Genomic DNA, 21,636 nt, shown 5'->3' with positions numbered 1-21,636 from the left:
GCCCCCCAAAGAAGATTTGGCTTCATCATAAAACCAGGAGAGATGTTACTCCTGTAAATAATAATACCTTATAGCACTTAGATTTTCTTACTTAGATTTTCTTACTTAGATTTTCTTACTTATAAGCTAGTTAGGGTTTCTTGAATTGTAAGTAAAAATAAATTCTAGTCAAATTGGTTCAACCAGTATGGGAAAAGTATTTTGATTTTCATACTAGAAGTGTAGATATAGGGCAAGCTTCAGGGTAGACTCCATCAGTGGCCTCACTGCGTTTCCCAGGGATTCCCTGGGAAGGCCCTGTGTTCCTTTGTCTAGCGACATCCTCCCTCAGGTAGTAAGACAGCTGCAGAAATTCTAAGCCTTACTCAGAACAGCACCTCTAGGGAAAAAGGTGTTCTTCTAGAAACCCTGTAAGAACATGGAAAGATGTTGCCAGAAGCCTCAGCATAACTGTCCCTGCATCTCATTGGCCCAAAGGTGTCACATGACCTTCCCTGAGCCACTTATTTGCAGGCCTGCCATGCCACGTTGGAAGGGAGGTGTCTACTTCTACTGAGGCCTGTTGGCTACCTGGAGGACCTGAACAGAATTGTCCTCATTTTGCAGATGAAAAAGCTGAAATGGAAACAGCTCAAATGGTCTTGTCCACGTTCATTTATCTAGTAAGTGGTACACTCAAGGCCAGAAAACAGTTTTTGTTAAGTCAGTGACTTCATTCTTTCACATTCAGGTCTTTAAACTTTATGGTTGGGAAACATTTCAGCCATTACTTAGTCCAAATTTCCATCCAGGATTCCTTATCTTATCTTAAAATTTCTCTCTAGATAATATAAGGCCTCTTTCCCAATAATAATCCGCTAGTATGTGATGTGACATAACACGAGGATAACATACGATACAAGCCCAGTAATTTCTTTTTTTTTTTTTTAATTTTTTTTTTTTTAACATTTATTTATTTTTGAGACAGAGAGAGACAGAGCATGAACGGGGGAGGGTCAGAGAGAGAGGGAGAGACACAGAATCTGAAACGCAAGCCCAGTAATTTCTTAAACGTAGGGCAGTCACGATGGGAAAAACTATACTTGTCTTAACTTTCCATTTCTCCTTTGGAGAAATGTCATAATGGTAGCAAATTAAAAGCAGTAATCACATTTTTGCTGCTATTACTCTAAAGGATTGGCATGGACTCCCTTTTTTGCTAGCCTAATAATTTTCTTGATATGCCGATTTTAAAAACAACAGGAAAACAGTTTATCTTGGAAATGCTGATGAAGCACTCTTAGCCCACAATCAAAAACATAATGGAAAAATCAATTTTAATTATTTGTGAGGTGTGTAATTTTTCAGTTGGCCCATAAGTCTAGCAGCAAAATGGGAAAATGTCCCCTCTCCACTGCTATCCCTCTCTAGCTCTCCCTCAAGCTGTTGTCTCTAGCGACGCCTGTACTCTTCTGTCACACCTGCCCCTTGCACTCAGCAGCACAAAGGAAGGAACGAGATGCTTGGAGGTGTATTTGCAGGCTGACGGGTGGGGGCCCCCCCGGATACCCAGTGAGCCAGCGTGCTCACTGGCTCCCGGCTGCCATTCAGCTGGCTGGTTGCTCTGTGACAGCGGCTGGGGTTTTGCTGAGCTGTGGGTGGCGTGAGTTTTACAACAGTCATGACTCTGTCTAGCCTCTGGTTCATCAGCGCAGTCCTCTAAGCCTCAAGAAAAAAAGGCACAGGCTTTTAGGTCAGGAGTCACCCAGCTGCCAAAACCCATTAGCTTGGAGAGAAAGGGGGACGAAGAGAAATGGAGTCACCGGTGATACAACTGACCCTCTTTGTCAGAGAGATGATGCTGCCACAGGGAATGTTGTTAGACCAGATCTTCCGGGCAGAGTGAGCAACACAAATCCATCCACCTTACCTCACTGCTCCTGAGGGCTGACTAATCCCTGCACTGAAGGAAGTCTCCCGTAGTGCCCAGTCTCTGTCTGAGGAAATGGATACTTTTATCCTATATATGCTGGTAGAATCTTCTTTTTTTTTTTCTCATTGTTTTACGACTGATAAAAACAAGGAGTGAGACTTCAGTGTTCTTAAACACCACCAGAGGATTCAACGTTGCTTGCTTCCTAGGTTTAGCAAACATTTGTTTTTTTCTGACTGACCTTTACATCCTCTTGCAGGTTGCCGAACGGCTGATGACAATTGCCTATGAAAGTGGGGTTAATCTCTTCGATACTGCTGAAGTCTATGCTGCTGGAAAGTGAGTCAGTGCCTTTGTGTCCCTCACGTGCTATTTGTGGCACCAAGAGTCTGCCCAGGCCATTGCTGTCATGCTGGTGAGAAGGGTCTGCCCTTCCCACACGCTTTGGTGGCGTTGCTTTTCTCCCTTCCACTAGCCCCTTCACCAGAGCTGGGGATATTGGCTGCCTCTGGCCCCTTCTGCCCACCCCCCCAAACCTTCCTATCCTTGACCCCTGTATGAAGAATGGACTGGAAACAATTGCCATAGCCTTCCTGAGGGGCAGAGGTGGCTGGGACCAGAGTGGTGGCAGTGAAGATCAAGAATTGTTAGTTGGAGGGATGCCTGGGTGGCTTAGTCAGTTAAGTGTCTGACTCTTGATTTTGGCTCAGGTCATGATCTCACAGTTTGTGAGTTCAAGCCACGTGTTGGGTCTTATGCTGACAGTGCAGAGCCTGCTTGGGATTCTCTCTCTCCTTCTCTCTCGCTGTCTCCCTCTGTCCCTTCCCCCCCCCCCCCAAAATAAATAATAAACATTTATTTTTAAAAAAAGAAGTATTAGTTGGATATAGGAGTGAGGAAATAAAGGAGCAGATTCCAGTGTAGTTGTTCAAAAGCTAGTCTTGCTATTTCGTAACCATGTCTCGTAGTTACTCAACCCTTCAGGGAAACTGGGACGTCCTCTCTGCAGGGAACCAGGGACTGCTTTTCCTGTCTGCAGGCCCATCCCTCCACCTAGCATGACAAGTAGATCAGAGATTAAGGGAGGGATCCTCAAAGATGCCAAGAAATTTAGTATATTTTGTGAGAGGGCATTTCAGACCCCATTCTGAGGACAGAGAGGACTGCAAAAGGGCCTTGGTGGAGAAGCCACACCAACTACAACCTTCCCACGGACCTGAGAACAGGTTCCGGGCTCTGGCACTGGGCTCACTGCTCATCACACCATGTGGGGAATGTGCCCTTGGGGAGACCTCAAGGTTCATGCCCTCTACGTCCCGGCACGAGAAGCACGTCTCAGAACAGAACTGGCGCACCTTGGCCACCTGCTGCCAACACAGACAGACTGACTCACGTAGCTCCCAGAACTGTTTGAGCAGCTCTGCCATTTTCTACCAGGACTGTGGCACCTAATCCTCCACAGGCCTCACTCCCCAGCACCCTCTTCCAGGCGAGGAGCACAATCAAACTGCTGGACTTGCGGAATCAGGCTCATCGTCGCCCGATCTGTGTTGTCCTTGCGTGGTTTCCTCCTTCTCAACGGCAGATCTGTGTTTGAGGACGATCAGGGAAGTTCAGAGCCCACATCCCTGATGTTTTCTGTTGAGTCCAAGGAGAGGAAATACAATTGATAAGGCCTTCCTCCTTCCCACATCTGAGCCTTTCTCAGTGTTTTCTTCTTTTGTTGAATCCTGCTAAGGTTGGAAAAGGGAAGTCCTGTTTGTATTTCTACTATGATTGATAGTCCTGGTTAATTACTGACTGACTGTCCAGTGTGCAAATGAGCTAGGTTCCGGTGTGCACCTAAGCTAGGTTCCCGCTATGAAATGCAAAGTTGCAAAAGACAGTGTCAGAAACAGAGGGCTGGGGAAGAGAACACTGGTGCAACGTCCCCTGCATGTCTCTCTGGAGCATGCTCCATAGCTACCCCGCAGCATGGTTAATGTCAGGCTGGGCACTCCAACACAGACAGAACTTTCAGCTAAGATAAACAGTGTTTAGTGACGATTCCCCATCTATAGGACCCCAATGAACAAAGTGCTAATTCCATTGATGTCCCCATTCACAAAGCCTTGAGGGCCCACCTGCTTCTTACAACATTGATCTGACTGGGAGGGACCTACAATAAAACTTTAGTCTCCTTAACCTTGGGTCCTGGCTCAGGTAGGTGGAGGGGAGAAGACAGCAGAGACGTCTTCGCTGTACCTCTCCACGACCCACTGTAGGGGCGGGAAGAACACTTCTCTACATCTCCCTGCACCTTCCTTCTGTGGCAACACTTGTCACTAGAACCCAGGACATTCTCTATGTGGGCCACTGCATCTGCAGCCCTAGCCTCTGGGACATCTAAACACCCACATGGTTTGTTTTCTTTGCTTGCTTTGTTTGTTTGTTTGTTTTTTCATCCTGCAAGATCTCCGGGGAATCTGTATTTTCTATCTAAATAGGACAAGGTCTCATTGTCCTCCCTGGTCACAATTGAAGACCACAGCAATTAGAAGGGTAACCTTGACTCCCACTGGACTCTGCCAAGCAGGATATTTATAAATGGGATCAGCGGTTCAAAAGCACCGAACTGCCAAGTGACTCTGTTGTTTCTTAGTATCAGGACCACAGGCGGTCTCCTGCCAGTGTGTCAGGATTTGGCAGGTGCTTCTGGAATGCTCCAGGAGCAGGATTCTGCAGGCACAAGCAGAAACAGCGGAAACTGTGCTACTAGCCGAGAGCAGCTTCTATTTTCAGGACATGTAGGCACTGAGAGTTCAAACAACGAATGGCTCTTGTGCTTTTGGATTGACTCTTGTGTTTCCAGGACATTGTATCCTGAGCTATTATCTGTTTCCCTTCCAGGGCTGAAGTGATTCTGGGGAGCATCATCAAGAAGAAAGGCTGGAGGTAATGCATTCACCATAATCATGTACTTCTCTTTCAAAAGACTGTTATTATTTTGTCCCAGAGAAGGAAAGATAAAATTGCATGACAACTAAACAAAAGGCTGTCAAAAAAAAAAGTCAATTTTTGGTAAAGAAATGATTTATAGTGGTTTGGAAATAAATACTAACAAGTTCATTATTTGTGCTTTAGTAAGTATTGACTAGTCATTGATCACAATGACTTACCATGGGGGTGAGCAGAGAGGAGGGGAGGTTCATGAGATACTCATGCATAAAAGAAAGGGGTATTTCCATGGTTTCTCACCACTGTTAGTGATAATTTGGTGAAGAAAGACAGCTGATAGGAAGCTGATTATATACATGTACTTATGTTCACTGTTCATCTTATTGACAACTCTGGATGCAAAGAAGTGATGAAAAGAGAAGTCCTTGTGATAAATACCACAAAGCTCTCTTATCTGAACACAATTAGCCCACGCCTCTGATGTGTGCCAGGAGCCCTATTATCTGGGCGTTCAGGGAAGTGCTTCATCTGCTGTCCTTGAGGGGTCGCATCCCATTCCATGGTGTCTGTATCCAGTGGTAAAGAGGAACGCCGCCTCTGTGGGGCGTGGGGCGGCAATCCCCCTCCATTTCACCATGCCTGTCAACCATGACAGTCGCTTCTTCCCCGGCAGGAGTACAGAATCAGGCAAAGACCACAGAACAAGTCTGGGGTCCTCTTCTGCTCTGGCAGATTTGCCATTGGCCAAATAAACAACAGCTCTGTGGTATTAGTGGAAATGGAGACCCAGAAGTTTATGGAGATGTGAACAAAAGAAGTTCGATGACCTACTTTCTCCCCCTTCTTTCTCCTCCTCCCCCACTCCAGGGATTGTAAGGGGATTAGGAAAAGACGATATTCACCCTTAAATATGGAAGAATTTTCATATTCCCGCCCAGTCCTCCACCTTGCCTGAGTAACCTTCCCACTCACAAGGCTGGTCTGTCCATCACCGCCCAAATCACTTCCCTAGGGCTCCTGGAACAAAGTGCTGGCTTCAGACATGTGTTCTGTCACAGTTCTCTAGGCCAGAAGTGCAACATCAAGGTTTGAGCAGTGTCCTGCTCTTTCTGTAAGTCTGGATAGAACCCTTCCTTGCGTCTTCCTAGCTTTTGGCTGTTGCGGGCAATCTTGGGCCTGCGCTCAACCTCTGCCTCCGTCATCAGATGGCGTCCTCCCCTCATGTGTGTCTGTGCATCTTCTTAAAAGGACACCCACCAGTCATATGGGATTAAGGACTCACCCTACTCCAGTATAACCTCATCACCTCATCTTAATTTAACTAATTACATCTGTAATGATCGTATTTCCAAATAAGCTCACTCTCTGAGGTACTGGGGGTTAGGACTTTACCATGTCTTTTTAGGGGACACAACTCAACCCAAAACAGAGACCCTAGAGACGAGCCCACTAACAGCCCTGGTGAGCTGTGCAGCGAGGTGTAGGCTGACAGAGCACCTGAGGAAGGAGGGGAACATCAGTGCAGGAGCTCTTTCCCCTCAACACCCAGAGGGCACCTAACCATCACTCTTCATAGTTTGCAGAGCCTATTATACACCTACAGGAAAACGGATTAACATTTTTTTTTTTTTTTTTTTTTTTTTTTTTACAAACTGCCTTTCAGTCTTGCAAATAAAAACCCAAGCTGTCACCATGCTACAGAATATTGAAATCAGCACACAGCTGCCCCTACAAGGCTGGTGAAAAGATAGACCGTATCATCCTAGTACGGAGTCTATAAAAGCAATTTCAACTGGCATACTTGGCTTCTAGTCCCAGGACCACCACTTGCCCACTGTGCCAGCTACTTCACCTCTCTGAGTCTCAGTTTCCCCACCTGCAAAATGGACGGCGTAACTGTTCATGAAGTGCTGTACTGTGAAAGTGAGATAAAGTATGCCGGAGTATTTTGAAAGTTGTGCTATATCGGTATGAAATACTCACATTATCGTTCTCCACCCACTCAGAAGAGTTGCTGGAAATGCCTCCATGATGGTCACTGGTCATCTGCCAGGTTGCTGTCTATTCTTGCTCTTTGAGCCTACATGTTAGTGTGCACACCCGCATCACCCAAACGTTTTCCAGAAGGCCTAACTTTGAAAACAGAAGTCCATGATGGTATTTGCATAGAGTGTGCAGCCTCTCTGAATAATCTAGAGGACTGCATTAATTTTTTATAATATTCCATCCAGCCTTTTGTTGAAGCTGTGAAAATGTTTGCTAACAGAGATCTGGCTCCCCCGGGGCAGATTGCCGCTACACTAGGTATCGTGAGGTTGATGGATGAACCTGGAAAGTACATCGGCCCTTCTGCGGTGTGTAATCTCCAGATGCGTGTATCTGTAGAGCTTCCATTACAGTGATTCAAATTACTTTTCAGGGAATTAACTTCAGTGGGATGGGGTTGCTGACATTTCCTACAAATTTTTCTTGTTGCAGCTAAGCTGTCGGAATTGTCACCCTTGTTCCCCATTGGTTATCATTAATCTTACGAGGCTCTCATACCTGCGGGCCCCAGGGCATCAGCTCTATGGCTGATGGAATTAGGAATGCCTTATTTCAAACAGTCCCAAAGTTCGGTCTTAACCTTTGAATCTCAAAGGATTTTTTTTCCTGGACCAGTTCAATTGAATTACATACTTGGAGAAACTGAATTATACTGAGATCTGCCTCCCGATTTTAAATCATATGGCTGTAGGTCTTAAGACACGTTTCTGTTTCTTATTCCACCATCATGATGAGACGATTGCCATTTCCTGCCCTGTGTGTGGTTTTGAGAAGGCAATTAGTTTGCTGACAAGATTTCCGCAGTTCATTCCCTTAGGAGTAAAGTGGTTAAAACCTTGCGTTAAAAATTTTAGCACTGTTTTCCTAAAATAACATTTCCATTTAATAAGACACTCAAAGAAGTTTTATCCCTATTTATTGATTATTATAATTTACGTTATCATTCATATTTCCATGCAATCAGTTCCTGCCTGTGAATGTGATGGTTGGAAAGCATAATAACTCAGAGCCACTAGGGCCGTGGTCCTTGGCAGAGGGTGGATTTAGCCCCAGGAAAACTCACGTTCAATCAACGTTATGTCAGATGCGAAATAAGGATTAGCTGGTGCTACTAAAGCAATCCATCCTTTATGCCAGTTCACTCACCCTCTCATTTACCATTTCTGCCCCTCCATGCCTACCACTCACCCTCTTCACCACACCCCCCCTGAACCGGTGGCTTGTGTCACAGCCTCCTTCTCCTGTCCCTCCAGGTATAGGTCACTTCCCTTCAACCTCTTCGCCTAGGATCTGACTTCACATCCCCACTCACCACCTTCCCCTTGTCCCCATATTTCAGTGACACGAATGAACAGATTTACCACTTTACCAATTTTTTTAAATGGGAGGTACGATAAATTCTCTCCGATGCTGTAATATCCTGACTCAGTACAATAACCAGCGATTTACTTAATATTTCTCTGTGTGTGTTTGTCTAACGTACAGGAGGTCCAGCCTGGTCATAACAACCAAACTCTACTGGGGTGGAAAGTAAGTTAAATACCTTTTCTTTTCCCTACTTGACAGGAGACAACTAGTAGCTCATGCTTTTATCCTTTTGGGCAACCATTTTACATCTAATGTACTAAAATTAATTGGATTGGAGAGAAAGAGTATTTTTCCTGCCCTGAAGGAAATGGCAATCAGCCTAGGATTCAATGTTAGCAAGATGCCCCAAAGAAAGTTAGTGATCACTTGTTACTAAGTGATTCACGGAGATTTTCAAACACCAACCTCATTCTAAGAACCATTTCCAAAATAGAGTTCAAATTTTGGGAAAAGAAAATAAGCACATAGCATCACAGGAGAAAAGCTACTCAAATCTGCCAAAAGTCAGAGACTTCCACGGAATGCAAAGACGAAAATATCTTGTCTGACCCCACATGTACGTCTCTGGTCATTTTTTTTTTTTAAATTTTTTTTAATGTTTATTTATTTAAAAAAAATTTTTTTTAACATTTATTTATTTTTGAGACAGAGAGAGAGAGCATGAACAGGGAGGGTCAGAGAAAGAGGGAGACACAGAATCTGAAACAGGCTCCAGGCTCTGAGCTGTCAGCACAGAGCCCGATGCGGGGCTCGAACCCACAGGCTGTGAGATCGTGACCTGAGCCGAAGTCGGACGCTTAACTGACTGAGCCACCCAGGCGCCCCTGATGTTTATTTATTTTTGAGACAGAGAGAGACACAGCATGAGCAGGGAAGGGGCAGAGAGAGAGGGAGACACAGAATGTGAAGCAGGCTCCAGGCTCTGAGCTGTCAGCACAGAGCCCGACGCGGGGCTTGAACTCACGGACGGTGAGATCATGACCTGAGCCGAAGTGGGACGCCTAACCAACTGAGGCACCCAGGCGCCCCTGTCTCTGGTCATTTTTGCAGAAGGCTCCAAACATGTTGATCAAAAGGACTGCCTTTTGGAGAATAACAGAGGCTACTACATCACTCACTGGCAGGCAAATGAAAGAGAGGTCCTTTCTCTGTTGTAGGATGCAAACAATTTTCACAAGATGAATTGGCCTCTGATGAATCTACTGGTGTTTAAACTGGTACTTACATGATTCAACAGAACATAGAAGTCTGGCCTTTTTGACACACATGTAAGAAAACAGCAAGCTGTTTCATATACCTTTTTGTAGAAATCACAAATATGGAGTCTTAACAAAGAAACAAAAACAAACACAAACCAACCAAATCTTATTTGCCTCCCTATAATTGAGAGGGAATAGTTAAAATTGGAGACAGAGGACCTCTCCTTTGGAGTCTTCTAATCAAAATGTGTATGTGTACACACACACACTCATATTTTATTACTGTTTTTGAGTCTGTTTATGATGACTATGAAGACAGAAAGATGGAATTTAGATTTTTATTACTACCGTAACCTATATAAAAATAAAGCAACATGGTGCCCATGAGAAATACAGATTTACATTGTCTGTGCCCTGATTCGTGTAGCTGTTGCTTAGTGCAGTGGTACTTAAAACCTTGCCTATGCTTTAGAAAGAAACAGTAAGATAATCTGCAAGAGCTGTTACGTGGTAGAGTACTACCTACAATAATAGTCAATGTTTTTATAAAAGATAAAACATCACCAAAGGCAAATAGTAAACTACTGTGTTTTATTTTTATTTTATTTTATTTTTTTAATTTTTTTTTAACGTTTTTATTTATTTTTGAGACAGAGAGAGACAGAGCATGAATGGGGGAGGGGCAGAGAGAGAGGGAGACACAGAATCAGAAGCAGGCTCCAGGCTCTGAGCCATCAGCCCAGAGCCCGACGCGGTGCTCGAACTCACAGACCGTGAGATCGTGACCTGAGCTGAAGTCGGACGCATAACCGACTGAGCCACCCAGGCGCCCCTAAACTACTGTGTTTTAAAAAGAGGATGCCAAAGGTATTGACGTTGAAGAAACATTTCATGAATACTTGAAACACAAGGACCATATTTCTTTCTAATTGGCCAGATCTTGAAGCTTGTCTGAGAAGACAAAAGTCCTGGTTAAATGTTTGTCTTCTTAGGATACCGATGTAAGAAAGACTTACATCACATTTTAACAGAAAGTAATTGTTAAATTTCTTTTGAAAGTCAAAAGGCGCTTCCAAATTTGCTTACCTTCTCAGAAAAGCTAATGTTATCAGTAGCTCACAAACTTATGTCAAGGTGTTTTTTTGGGGGGATTGATTAAGAACAAGGTAGGAAGGCTGAGCTGTGTGTCACGTTATATATGGATGGGGTGTGTATGGCTGAGTTGTTATTAATATTGTGTGATGAGCGTCATGGTTAATTCATCACCTGGATCTCCAAAAAAAAGGGGCTCAGTATGTTGCCCACCAGCCTTCTCTCCTCAGCCTGAGGTACAGAATTTGCCAAGAACAGGGTATAAAATTAGCAATTCAATCTAGAATGAGTATTCCTCTGTACTTTTGAAACAGTAATTTGAAAGAAAAAGCACACCCCCACTCAAAGTCATTTGCTTCTCTTTCTTGTTAGAGCTGAAACGGAAAGAGGGCTGTCAAGAAAACATATTATCGAAGGTAGGTACAGCTACTTCCATTTTTTCTTCATTTGTGGGCTGCTGATTCCAGAAAGGTATCAACCAAAAGGGTTCAAAACCCATTGTGGTGGGGGGCGGTGGGGGGGTGGGGGGGGTGGGGGTGTGGGGGGGGTGTGGTGGGAGTGGGAGGAATTTCTATAAAAAGAATCATAATCAACCACAATCTCTCTGGGGTTTAATGTAGGAGTGTGGTGATACAGAGAAGACAATAGAACACAAAGATAAAGGGCAAATTTTCTAGAACTCTTCTCCCTTACAGCCAGGCTGACATTAATAAAACACTTCCCTAAGACTTTCTAAAAGGTTTTAATTGAGATATAATTTATATAACATAAAAGTCCACCCATTTAAAGTGTACAATTCACTGGTTCTGAGCATAACAGAGTTGTGTGATCATCACTGTAAATTCAATTTAAAAAATTTCCTAATTCCTAGTACCCACTTGCAGTCAGTTCCCACCCTCTCTCTACCCTCCTCCACAGCCCCAAGTAACCACTAATCTACTTTTGTCTCTATAAATTTGCCAATTCTCGATATTTTATATGAATGAGATCATATAATGTGTAATAGTTTGTGACTAGCTTTTTTCACTTAGCATAATGCTCATGTTGTAACATGTATCATAACATGTATCATTTTTACTGCCAAATAAAATTCCATTGTATGGGTAGACCCCATTTTGTTTATCCATTCATCAGCTGATGTACATTTGGGTTGTTTTCATTTTTTGACTTATGAATAATACTGCTGTGAATATCTACATACTAGGTTTTGGGTGGATATATGCTAAGGCGATGATAGTTTTACCTTAGTTTAAATTTTTATGTTTTTAATTACAATTCAATTAGCATACAGTGTTATATTGGTTTCAGATGTACAGTATAGTGATTCAGCAAGTCCATACATGACTTGGTGCTTATCACGATAAGTGTATTCTTAATTCCCTTCGCCTATTTTACCTATCCCTCCACCCACCTCTCCTCTAGTAACCACCAGTTTGTTCCCTATATTTAAGAGTGTGTCTCTTGGTTTGCCTTTCTGTGTACATTTGTTTCTTAAATTCCACATATGAATGAAATCATATGGTATTCATCTTTCCCTGACCGACTTATTTCACATAGCATGATGCCCTCTAGATCCATTCATGTTGCAAATGGCAAGATTTCATTCTTTCTTCATAGCTGTGCAGTGTTCTATTGTATATGTATATACAACCTCTCCTTAATCCATTCATCTATGGGAGAATACTCAGAGAACTTCCATATGGTGGCTATTGTAAATTATGCTGCAATAAACATAGCGGTGCATGTATCTTTTCAAATGAGTGTTTTTGTATTCTTTGGGTGAATACCCAGGAGTAGAATTACTAGATGATATGGTAATTCTATTTTTAATTCTTTGAGGAACCTCCATGCTGTTTTCCAGAGTGGCTGCACCAGTTTGCATTCCCACCAACAGTGCAAGAGGGTTCCCCTTTCTTCACATCCTGGGCAGTGCCTGTTGTTTCTTGTGTTGTTGATTTTAGCCATTCTGACAGGTATGAGGTGGTATCTCATTGTGACTTTGATTTGCATTTGCTTGTTGATGAGTGATGTTGAGCATTTTTTCATGTGCCTGTTGGCCATCTACATATATTCTTTGGGGAAATGTCTGTTAATGTCTTCTGCCCATTTTTTAGTTGGAATATTTGTCTTATTTGGTGTTGAATTGTATAAATTCCTTATATATTTTGACTATTAACCCCTTATTGGATATATCATTTGCAAATATCTCCTCCCATCTAGAGAGTTGCCTTTTGTTTTGTTGGCGGTTTTTTCGCTGTGCAAAAGCTTTTTATTTTGGGGTGGTCCTAATAGTTTATTTTTGCTTTTGTTTCCTTTGTCAAAGGTGACATCTGTAGAAAAATGTTTCTGTGGCTGATGTCAAAGAGATTACTGATTACTGCCTACGTGTTCTTCTAAGCATTTTATAGTTTCAGGGCTCACATTTAGGTCTTTAATTCATTTTGAGTTTGTTATTGTGTAAGAAAGTCCAATTTCGTTCCTTCATATGTAGCTGTCCAGTTTTCCCAAACTGGACATTTGTCTAAGAGACTATCTTTTTTCCATTGCGTATTCTTTCCTTCTTGGTCATAGATTAATTGACCATATATTCATGGAATTATTTCTGGGCTCTCTATTCTGTTCTATTGATATCCATGTCTATTTTTGTATCAGTACCATACTGTTTTGATTACTACAGCTTTGTAGTATATCTTGAAATCTGGGATCGTGATACCTCCAGTTTGTCCTTCTCTTTCAAGACGACTTTGGCTATTCAGGATCTTCAGTGGGTCCATACGAGCTTTAGGATTATTTGTTCTAGTTCTGTGAAAAATGCAGTTGGTATTTTGGTAGGGATTGCATTAATGTATAGATTGCTTTGGTGGTGTGGACATTTTAACAAAATTTTCTCCCAATTACTGAGTATGCAGTATGTTTACATTTGTTTGTGTCATCTTCAGTTTTTCTCATCAGTGTATGATGGTTTTTGGAGCATAGGTCTTTACCTCCTTAGTTAACTTTATTCCTAGATACTTTATTATTTTCAGTGCATTTGTAATGGGATTTGTAACTGATTCAGAGAGGCATTGCTTTTGTAATTGTACTAAAAACTTTGTAGAGCCTGGAAATGAACAGGAAATAGTACAGTCTTCTAGAACTCTTATGTAGTAGAGTACTACTCTACTTCATTGGGAAGACTATAAGAATTGTGAGGAATTTTTATGTATTTCTTGTTTGTCTATGTATTACAAAAAATGTTACACTTCTACCTTTTGCAATAAGAGAAAGATGTTAGATGGGGCTGTATAAATACAAGATTTTTATAACTTTAGGCTCCTGATTAATTATTAAGACAGATGATTTTTCTTCTTTTGATAATTAGTTTCATTTATGAAATGCCAAAGTCAATAAAAACATGAAATACTCTCTAATCTCACCATTTTAAAAATAATAAAGAAGTCCTCCTTTTGCTTACCTCATCTTATCTCACAGTGTGACAGTCTGGTACCTGTCCTTCCCAACTTATTCCCACAGTTAAATTGATCTATCTATCTATCTATCTATCTATCCACACTTACTTATAAATACAAAAACATAGGTATGAAACCAGTGGAATCAAGCTATACATATTAACCAAAAGTTTACTTTTTTCTATAATTAAAATACATTTTAGACATATACACACCCACATACACATGCACATGTACACATGATTTGCAGGTTATTTCTTGGTTTTAGTGTTACAAAATATCATACAAATGGCTGTCCTCATGTAAATGTGATCGATACTGGAGACAGCATTATTAGGTCAAAGAAGAATGCGTATTTTAAATTATTTTCTAAAAAGGAATATACCAATCCGATGGATGAGTTCATTTGATTTATTTGTTTAGTTATACATTTATTTATTAATGAATTTGAGCTACTTTTTATAATTTTGTGCTTTCTCTGAGAATTAACTTTTCGTATTCTTAAGCTATTTTTCTTTTGAGTTGTTTGTCTTGATCTTATTTTTAGGAGCTTTTTGTATATTAATAATGTTCACTTCTGTCAGTTACATATGTTGCAAATATTTTCTTCCAGGCTCTCATTTCATTATAAAGTTTTTTCCGTCCCCATGAACCTAATCTGAAGAATAATATCTAATGTGAAGACATTCATCCCAATTTAGAAACTGGAGTTCTTTATTAATGTGTAAAGAGAACTACTTGGAAAGATCTTAGACTTCCACTAGGGGAAAAAAAATAGTTTTGGTATTCAGTCATTTAATTTAAAAAGAAGACTTTTGGAGCGACTGGCTGGCTCATTCGGTAGAGTATGTCCCTCCTGATCTCAGCGTTATGAGTTAGAGCTCCACATTGGATATAGAGATTACTTTAAAAATATAAAAATTAAAAAATTAAAAATTGAATAAAATAGAAAGTTTTTGAAGCCAGATCTTGGAGAATCTATTTATATAATAATAATAATAATAACATATATACATTTATATGCATACAAATTTATATATATACAAATTTTTATATATTTATAATTTATATATAACCCATATATTTATATATAATATATTTATATAAAATTATATATTTATATAAAATTATAAATATATAAAATAAATTTATAATCTATATATTTATATAAATTATATATAAATTTATATATTATATAAATAACACATATATAATTAATATGTATAATTTATATATTAATGACATGTGTATATAGTTAATAAATTATATATATTATTATATATATAATAAATTATATATATATAATTATATACATATATAATTATAAACTGCATATAAATTTGTTAACAGTAATAAATATATCATTCAGTTGTTTCCAAAGTGTTTGTATGACACTTGCAAAGTGTTTGTATGAGTTTGGTATTTCTCACTAACTAATTTTTAATATATTTCTAAGCATTGGGCTTTGAAACCAGACAAACAGTGGTTCAAGTTTCAACTATGTCATTTAGGAGCTAGGGGACTTTGTGCAAGTTATTCAACCTTACTAAGCCTCCATCTTCTTGATTATACAAAGGGCTATAAATATTCCTGCTTTACAACATTACTATACAGAAACTGATTTTAGAGAATTCACATCGAGCACAATATCCATCACATAATAAGCACTTAATAAATGTTATTTTTGTCATTACATCATCATTCTTAACAGTGCCACTGTTAATCTTCATACCATGGTTAAGGGCCCCCTTTACCAAGTAACGTTCTAAGGCTGCCACAAGGAATAAGCACATTCTAGCACTAGAAAAAGCTTTCACATTCCTAAACCAAACTAAATCCCTTCTCAGGCCGTAATGCCCACTTTGACCTTGCAAAGTAAAATCCAGCCTGCCTCTTAAAACTGTTAACTATTCCTGCTCTAGTCTTGCCCCCGTGACTTGAGTCATCTACCGTGAAACCTGTCCATAAGAAATAACTGCCCCCTCCCAAAGAGAAATAACTCGTGTAAGCTTGTTGTACTAAGCGGAAAAACAAGGCAGCAGTGTGCTGCCTGGAGAGTTCTTGTTTCTCTTTTCTTTTTAATCTAATTCAAATCGATTAAAAAAGAGATTCAGAAAATGGTACAGGATGGCAATCAACGAGAATATAAAATCAAGGAAAGAAAGAATGGAGGAAGCTGCTGTGCTTTTTACTGCATCTCCATTGCTTCGGTATTTACCAGTGTGTTCATAATTTCAAAATTCTCTTTTTTAAATCAGTTTTCTGCAAGCCCCAGACAACGTAACAGAAATACCTTAAATTCTCTGTCCCTTTAAAGAAGTCAGGAATTCTCTTAGGAACTAATCTCTCAGGATGGATAAACCAGTTCAGCTGAAAATTCAAAATGACCCAGATTCAAACTTTAACACATTTCAAACTTTTGAGACTGAGAAAGAAATGGGATTATTTATTAGTATGTTGTTACTGTTTATTTTGCAGGTCATAGTTTCAGCCTAAGACAAAGATGTTCATGAGTCCAAAAGAGTCAGCTGAAAGGATATTTCTAGGCAGGCTGATATCAGGGAATTGAGTGAATCTTGCAGAAAAAAAAAAGGGGGGGGGTGGGAGTGGACATTAGATTCCTAGGCCTCAAATAAAATTTGAAGAGGTTTACAAATCATTATCCTTGGATTTCATTGGTATTTGTTTTGTGATGAAAGTGACTTTATTGAACATTGGAGATTCATATGCACATTAAATTTAAAAAGTGTTCTTTGAGCCCAAATGTCCATCAACTGATGAATGGATAAAGACGATGTGGTTTATATATACAATGGAATATTGTGTGACAATGAGAAAGAATGAAATCTTGCCATTTGCAGCAACGTGGATGGAACTGGAGAGTATTATGCTAAGTGAAACAAGTCAGTTAGAAAAAAACAGATACTGTATGTTTTCACTCATATGTGGAATTTGAGAAACTTAACAGAAGCCCATGGGGAAGGGAAGGGGGAAAAATACTTTCAAACAGAGAGGAAGGCAAAACCTAAGAGACTCTTAAATACAGAGAACAAACTGAGGGTTGATGGGGGGGGGGTGCAGAGGGGAGGGGAAAATGGGTGATGGGCATTGAGGAGAACACTTGTTGGGATGAGCACTGAGTGTTGTATGTAAGCGATAAATCATGGGAATCTACTCCCAAAGCCAAGAGCACACTGTATATATTGTTTATTAGCTAACTTGACAATGAATTATATATATATAATTGATATATATTTATAAATTTATATTTATATTGGGGCGCCTGGGTGGCGCAGTCGGTTAAGCGTCCGACTTCAGCCAGGTCACGATCTCGCGGTCCGTGAGTTCGAGCCGCGCGTCAGGCTCTGGGCTGATGGCTCGGAGCCTGGAGCCTGTTTCCGATTCTGTCTCCCTCTCTCTCTGCCCCTCGCCCGTTCATGCTCTGTCTCTCTCTGTCCCAAAAATAAATAAAAAACGTTGAAAAAAAAAAAAATTAAAAAAAAAAAAATTTATATTTATATAAATATTTATATACTTATATATTTATATAATTTATATATATTATATATTATATATTACTGACAATAAATTATATATTATATATAATATATTATTTTTAATATATATAATATAAATATATTTTTAAGTGTTCTTAGAAGACAAGACAGAAGTTCAATTCATGTACAATTCAGGCCACTTGAATGCTGGGTGACTTTGGCCACCTGAGCTGGTTTACAGAGTATATAAAATGAGCTTGTCTCGTACATAATGCAGTTTTTAAAAAATTCATATGAAAGACCGTTTCAGTGAGCTCAAGGTCCTTCACTTAAATCCAATTAGGAACAACATGCTTCTTGGATTCACAAGAAGAAGGTAGAAATTTAACTAATAGGTTTATTACAGCCATTTAGAATCCCAAGGTCTTATTAAGCTTTGAAATTCTATTCATTCAGCCATTCCACAAACACTCTTGAAGCCCCAATTTTTGCCAGTATTAAAATTTAGCAGATCAAATTTTCTTAGTATCTTATATGAAAAAATATGATAGTGTGGTAAGCCAAATGGTAAGATTACATAAACTGTATACTTTTACAGGCAAAGGTTATGTCTTAGTGTATGTTTGTCCTCCAGATGAATGACAGTTTTGTTATATGATTCAAAACACAAACCCACTGTCATTATTTTCGGAGTAGAAGAGGAAAATAATCTGAGAAAGTACTGCTTAAAACTTTTTAATGAATGGCAAATGTTAAACCCAGTTATCTGAACTTTTATTTTAAAAAGATAACTTATGACTTTTTCAATTAAAGATTAAATTTCTTGATGGATTCACCACAAATTCCTTCCCAGTGTTCCATGTTCATACTAAACTGAAATCACCCACTCAGGATAACCATGTTTCATAATGCGAGGTGCAGCCACATGGATTATTCTAATACAGCACAATCCTTATAAAAATAAACAGACATGTCTTAAATTATGACTGAGAGGTCTGCCGATAAGGTGGAAAATTATATAGGGAAAGAGTGGCCATCGTTGAAGGCAACATTTGTTTTTCAAGCTAGAAAGGAAAGCAAGTGTGTGGACACAGCATATTCAAGTAGAACCCTTGAAGAATCTCCAAACTATGGATTTCCTTGTTTCTACACAGTTCAACGGGCAACACCGAACATCTGATCCATGTCTGGCCATGCCAGTCTGCTTAACATCTGGAATGGGCATATTTCTTTAGATGCCTGTGAAATAGGCTTAAATCGAATTAAAGTTTACCTTATGAACCATAGAGTTCCTGTTAATCAGCAGAACCTAAAGGAAAATGAACTTAGATTTCTTTTCTCACTTGAAAGCTATTTTCTTTATATAACATAACTTACTATCCTGTGGACTTTTGAGGAATTGCCAGTTAACTTGTAGACATCTCCAGGACAGGGAGCTTTTCTCCTGCTTCTCCTACATTTGCTCCCACAGACACTGGGTTGGTGCTGAGGGACAGACTAAAGTCAAAAGTGCCTTCAGCAAGTGCATTCGCTGCACTGGTGCACTTATCTCCCTTAAGTTGTGATTAGCTGCCCGGATGTTCCTCGGCAGCCAAGGTTAACGTATTTTTGCACGTCTACTTAAACTTAAAACAATACCTGGCCCCAAGCCAGTGCTCAACAAACATTTCCTAAGTGCAGCTGGAACATGACTATTTGCTTATTAGAGATAAACCCTAAATAGCTTTCAAGGAGACATTTGTTGAGCATGTCTTTATGTTGCTGTAGTTTATTTCTACAAGATTAGAGCATCCAAACAGGAAAGGACAGGAGTGCCTGATTTGGTTTGTAGTCACATGAAGCATTAAAGCAGAAAGGTCGTTTAACTCTATTTTGTCTTTGGACAGATGAGGAAACCAAAGGCCCAAAGAGGCTAAGCGACATCAGCAAGGTCATTCAGGCCAGCCTGAATGAGTACCCTGGATCCCAAACCCCGTGCCTCACCTGCACATAGACCTGGCCTCTGGTTGCCAGGCTGGTCCATCCAGCTGCCAAGAGCTCCATGTGCTTGACTGATGTGCTGCCCAGACTTAAGTGGCTCAGACCACGGCTCCCACCAACCTGCTCTCCCTGACTTCCCCATCTTACTAACAGTCACGTCACTTTTCAGGCCAAAAAGCTAAGAGTCATCCTTGATTCTTTGACCTCCACACTCTGTATCCAGCACAACAGAAAGTCCTCTTATTGCTACTTCCGCAACTTGTCCAGAATTTGCACACTTCTTACCGACTTGGTGACCTGCTCACTGGCCTCCCTCCCTGCTTTCACCCTTGCCTCCGACAGATCGTCCTCAGCAGGCCCGTGACCAGCTCAAATGGAGATCTGATAATGTCATTTCCCCTGCTTAACTCCTATTTCCTCATGTCCCAGCCCCTTACCAATGACTTTCCATCTCACAGACAGTAAAACCCAAAAATGTACACGGTGGATTTCAAGACTTTATATGATTGACATTTTCGAAGCTAGGAGACAGGATCTCTGAAAGACACAATCTCCTCCTACTTCACTTCAAGGTCAGAGTGGGAGTTCAGGTGGATCACTGACGTGATGCAGCACATTATTTCTTTTATTCTCACATGAATACACTTGAATCTCAGCCTATATATCAAGGAAAAAGAAATGCCTTCCAGAGAAAGAATTGAGAGGTGAGGAATGACCAAATACAATGAGACTGACCTTCATATCAAGTGCATGCCGTTATTAGTGGGTACACGTTATTACCCTGACCAATGAACCTCTGCCAACAGATGCTCTCACTATGCACTGCTTGCTCTTTGGAAATAAATACAGTGTCCACGCATCTTTACACCTCCAGAGCCCAGCACAGTTTGAGGATCAAATTGGGATTTAGCACATGCTTAGGGCATGGGAGAGTAAATGACTCAAGTCGCAGCCGATCACATGGCACTGCAAAGTGGCCAAGCCAGCCGTAGCTTTTTCTCCTAGTTCCTCTGCCCACGTTGAGCTGTTTAGAAGAGACACTGAGGGATAGGGCCATTATCAGAAAGGAGGACACTTGTTTCCAGGGCCAAGCATGGGCCAGAACTGTCACTAAATGCCTCCCTCCAGAACCAGGAGGTCCACTGAAAATCTTTAGCATTTAGTCTTTGGCACCTCTGATTCTGAACCTTTCCAGATGTGAGCACCACTGCGATAATCAACACATTTCTACAGACTGTTACGCTAACAAAGTGCTTGATGGCTGGTTTTATTTGCTCTCTGGAGCAGTGATCCTGAAGGTAGTAAGTATTGTTATCTCCGAGGCAGATTAGAGACCTGAGTCACCCCCCTTCCCTCACCAAAAAAAAAAAAAAAAAGGTCAAATAACCCAAGTTGAATCACGCAGCATGCTAGAGCACAGATTTCCAACCTTTCCAACCTGTGATACTCTATTATTTGTTCACTTGGTTATCCTGTCCTCCCTTACTTCCTCCATATGTATAATTGCTTCTAAAAAGTGGCTTATACCATAGTGCTTTTTCCCAACGTTTTTTTTTTATTTATTTTTGGGACAGAGAGAGACAGAGCATGAACGGGGGAGGGGCAGAGAGAAAGGGAGACACAGAATCGGAAACAGGCTCCAGGCTCCGAGCCATCAGCCCAGAGCCTGACGCGGGGCTCGAACTGACGGACCGCGAGATCGTGACCTGGCTGAAGTCGGACGCTTAACCGACTGCGCCACCCAGGCGCCCCCCATAGTGCTTTTTAAGGTAGATTTTATTTCAAGCTGCCCCTTGAGAGAGCTGGTGACCCTCTGGGCCTGAAAGTCACTGCAGTTTTTTGAGAGCAGGCATTGGAACTTATAACACCTGTCTGCCTTAATCTCTTCATCAATCCTTCTTTTAAGAAACCATCAACACAGACAATCCTTTCTCAATGAATGAAAAATATATCCAGAACTATATCCAACAACTTCATTTTCCTGTCAGAAAAGTAATTGCGGCTGGCTGGTAAACCAGTTTGAAAAATCAAATTTAAATGAGCCAAATTTAAATGTATAAGAGCCTCATTTAACATGCAATTAATTTTATGCCTATAATAAAAAGAGAAAAACCACCGGTCTTCCTGAGGAATTAAATAGGCTGATAAGGAAATGC

At 40.5% G+C, this 21,636-nt stretch overlaps 1 protein-coding gene across 2 annotated transcripts in view; it reads left to right on the top strand.

Annotated features, from left to right (window-relative positions):
- KCNAB1 (potassium voltage-gated channel subfamily A regulatory beta subunit 1) overlaps positions 1-21,636 on the top strand; it is a 383,165-nt gene that overhangs the window by 299,923 nt on the left and 61,606 nt on the right. For both annotated transcript variants that reach the window (XM_060639044.3, XM_060639045.3), the window contains exons 4-7: positions 2,172-2,251; positions 4,802-4,846; positions 8,381-8,425; positions 10,927-10,970. In XM_060639044.3, coding sequence (XP_060495027.1) covers positions 2,172-2,251; positions 4,802-4,846; positions 8,381-8,425; positions 10,927-10,970 — 214 coding nt within the window. The remainder of the gene's footprint in view (positions 1-2,171; positions 2,252-4,801; positions 4,847-8,380; positions 8,426-10,926; positions 10,971-21,636) is intronic.

This window comes from Panthera onca, chromosome C2 (assembly GCF_046562875.1).
Source record: "Panthera onca isolate mPanOnc1 chromosome C2, mPanOnc1 haplotype 2, whole genome shotgun sequence".
Taxonomy (NCBI): domain Eukaryota; kingdom Metazoa; phylum Chordata; class Mammalia; order Carnivora; family Felidae; genus Panthera; species Panthera onca.
This window is presented reverse-complemented; position numbering and strand designations above follow the sequence as displayed.